Raw genomic sequence first — 3,322 nt, 5'->3', positions numbered from 1 at the left:
AATGGCAGCCTGAGCTCGGTCCAGAGTTCTGGCAGCGATTCCACTAATTGCGAGAGCTCCGAGGGAGACGCTCAAAGAGGATCACCTGTGTGGAAGCATAAAGGAATCGTGAGTTCTCCACCTCTCCTCCTCATCCTCTGCTGCCTTGTGTCTCTGTGTGGTTCTTGCCTTTGTTTCGCCTCCTCCTTTTGTTCCTCCGAGTTCTTTAGACTAGACTATATTCAACTGGGAAGCCTGATTTGTTTGTTGTTGTTTCTCCGCTGCTCTGAAGAATCATAGTTCTTAAGTGAAATTTTTTATTCTAATACCAATTTTTGCGTATATTCTCTTTATTTTGTTTGTCTCGTGAAGCTTGATGGATAATCTTGGTGCAAAGAATAATCTTGTAATTTTCTTCTGTACAGTCAAGTTCACCGGAGCACCAGGAATGCGCCAATCATACGACAGACTCGACCACGATGATAAACAGCGTGAAAGACTTGGGACATTCACATGCTAGTTCTGGTTACCAGCTTCCTTTGATGGACCACCCAGAGAGTATACCGCAGACGAGCTACAAAGTGTCAGAGACAGTGAGAAAACGTCAGTACAGAGTAGGCCTAAATCTGTTCAATAAGAAACCAGAACGTGGAATCAGCTATTTGATCAGAAGAGGATTCTTGGAGAATAGTCCTCAAGGAGTGGCGAGATTCTTGATCAGCAGAAAGGGATTGTCCAAACAGATGATAGGGGAATACCTTGGAAACCTTCAGAATCCGTTCAACATGGATGTGCTTGAGTAAGCAGCTTCGCTGTTCTTTTACCGGAAAGTGGGGGAAATGTAAAGCTGAAAGAGACGCAATGGTGCATTCAGTGAAAGTTAATCTATTTGTTTATCACGGAGATCGGCGACCGGCGTAGCGGAAACACGCATATTGGGCTCGTTGCACTGGCCCGTTATTTACTATAGAAAGTCGTTTTCTCTTGTCTTCTGCTAACTTTTTTTTTCAACAGCGCGATTGTCTCGATTCAGTAGTTGTCGCTGATACAGAAAGTAACTCTTCGGTAAATTGCTGTGAAAGGAATACCGAAGGAGATGTTTTACAATTTAAAAAAAAAAAGAAAAGGCATTTCAGGTCAAGGAGGATTAGTAGCAGATAGGCTTACACGCTTCTTGATATCAAATTGACGAATTAAAAAGTAGTTCGAAGAAAAGATATTAAAAGTAACATAATCCTCCAGGCTCTTATTTTAACTTGTATTTCAAAAACTGTAAAACATATACATATATACTGGAAAGTCTAACGTGAAATTCGAATTCTGAAGGACCTCAGGGGGCTCTTTCAGGTCCTACAATTAGCGTGACAAAAGTGTAACACGAGCCAGTGCAACTGGGCCACACACAGTGAACTATGAAAGAGAAATACGTGTTGAGGAAATGGGACACTTGAGGACAAATGTTGGGTTTAGAGTGGTCAAGGGTAGAGCCAGAAGCATCTTTTACAAATTATAAATAAATGAATAGACTCTTGTATCGTTGAGTCATCCCAAAATACTACCGATCACTTTTCCAAATAAAATCTTTGAACACTTATAATACTTTATAAATTAAAAAATTGACAAGACAGTGTTTTAACATTTTTCACATCTTCCAGATGCTTCTCACAAGAATTGGACCTATCAGGAATGCAAGTGGACGTGGCGTTAAGAAAGTTTCAGGCTTACTTCCGGATGCCAGGCGAGGCTCAAAAGATAGAACGTCTGATGGAAATCTTCAGTCAACGTTATTGCCAGTGTAATCCTGATGTGGTGTCCAGGCTACGTTCAGCTGACACTGTCTTCGTCCTGGCCTTTGCAATCATCATGCTGAACACAGATCTACACACTCCAAATCTGAAACCAGAGCGTAGAATGAGGCTGGAAGATTTCATCAAGAATCTCAGAGGCATTGACGACTGTGGAGATATTGACAAAGATATATTAGTTGGAATCTATGAAAGAGTGAAGGAGAACGAGTTCAAACCTGGCTCAGACCACGTTTCACAAGTGATGAAGGTTCAAGCTACGATAGTGGGCAAGAAACCCAACATGGCCTTACCACACAGGAGATTAGTCTGTTATTGTAGACTCTACGAGATCCCAGACATCCACAAGAAGGAGAGACCAGGAGTGCATCAGCGAGAAGTGTTCTTGTTCAACGATCTCCTCGTTGTGACAAAGATCCTGAGCAAGAAGAAGAACAGCGTCACTTATACGTTCAGACAGAGCTTCCCGTTGTGTGGAATGGTGGTCACGCTGTTCGAAGTTCCTCGTAAGTTTAGTACTCAAGTTTAGAATTTTAACTTGTTCTCTGTTTAAAAATTACTAGATTTTAAAATTATACCTAAGTTATTCTAATAGTGGAAATAATTATCCTCTTGCAGATTATCCGTATGGAATTAGACTCTCCCAGCGCGTGGATGGAAAGGTGTTGGTCACGTTCAATGCAAGGAACGCACACGACAGGTGCAAGTTCGTAGAGGATCTCAGAGAATCCATCAGCGAGATGGACGAGATGGAAACCTTACGGATTGAGACGGAACTAGAACGACAGAAGAGCAGCAGAAGCGCTAGGGGTGGCGCTGAAAATAGAGACTCTGGAGTGGCAGACGTCGAGATATGTCCTTGCCCGGGGCCCTGCTCTGAGAGGTCAGAAACTGCCGACATGGACACGCAATTGAAACGTTCTGCGCTTAGCAATTCACTTCTGGACATACATGAACAATGTAAGTATAATTTTTCGAACAATTTCTTGCTTCTTCTGTGAATTAAATGATAACGGTTCATTATTTGTTCACGGAAGACTTCCAGACAGGAACATTTTAAAAGAGAAATATTACTGGAGTGTATGTAAATATTTTTTTCTTTGTATTCTGTTCACAGTTGCTGGTGAAAAGCCACAACGACGTGGAAGCGTGGGTTCGCTCGATAGCGGTATGTCGATTTCTTTTCAATCTACATCTGCCAGTTCAATGAGCCAAGGCATTAAACATCCTGGACAAGTTCACCCTATACATCCAGGGGCTACGATTCCTGGTGGTGCTAAGGGACTGGCTCAGCAGCCGTCTTTTTTAGGGGGTCTGTTCGCCAAACGGGAACGAAAGCTTTCACAATCGGAGGAATCCGGCCCGTACAGTCGCACCACGGAAGTGTAATATACCTTTCCGATGCTACCTAACAGATAACTGGCCAAATGGAACTCCAACAAGGGGTCACATCCTATATGAATAATTTATCAACCACATAGAACATGTCTGCTTAAAGTTCCATAAGAACATGATGTTCAAAGTTTCCTATTTATCAT

At 42.3% G+C, this 3,322-nt stretch overlaps 1 protein-coding gene across 1 annotated transcript in view; it reads left to right on the top strand.

Annotated features, from left to right (window-relative positions):
* Positions 1–3,255, top strand: part of LOC108572502 (IQ motif and SEC7 domain-containing protein 2) — a 99,030-nt gene extending 95,775 nt beyond the window's left edge. Inside the window, 5 exon segments of the mRNA XM_017934755.1 lie at positions 1–108; positions 405–778; positions 1,635–2,290; positions 2,403–2,744; positions 2,902–3,255. The exon segment at positions 1–108 is cut by the window's left edge and continues 20 nt beyond it. Of these exon segments, the coding sequence (XP_017790244.1) occupies positions 1–108; positions 405–778; positions 1,635–2,290; positions 2,403–2,744; positions 2,902–3,173 (1,752 nt within the window). The 3' untranslated portion in view covers positions 3,174–3,255.
* The last annotated feature ends 67 nt before the right edge of the window (positions 3,256–3,322 follow it).

Source organism: Habropoda laboriosa, unplaced genomic scaffold (assembly GCF_001263275.1).
Source record: "Habropoda laboriosa isolate 0110345459 unplaced genomic scaffold, ASM126327v1 scaffold65, whole genome shotgun sequence".
Classification (NCBI taxonomy): Eukaryota; Metazoa; Arthropoda; class Insecta; order Hymenoptera; family Apidae; genus Habropoda; species Habropoda laboriosa.
The sequence above is the reverse complement of the archived record's forward strand: the minus strand, read 5'-3'. Positions and strand labels throughout refer to the sequence as shown.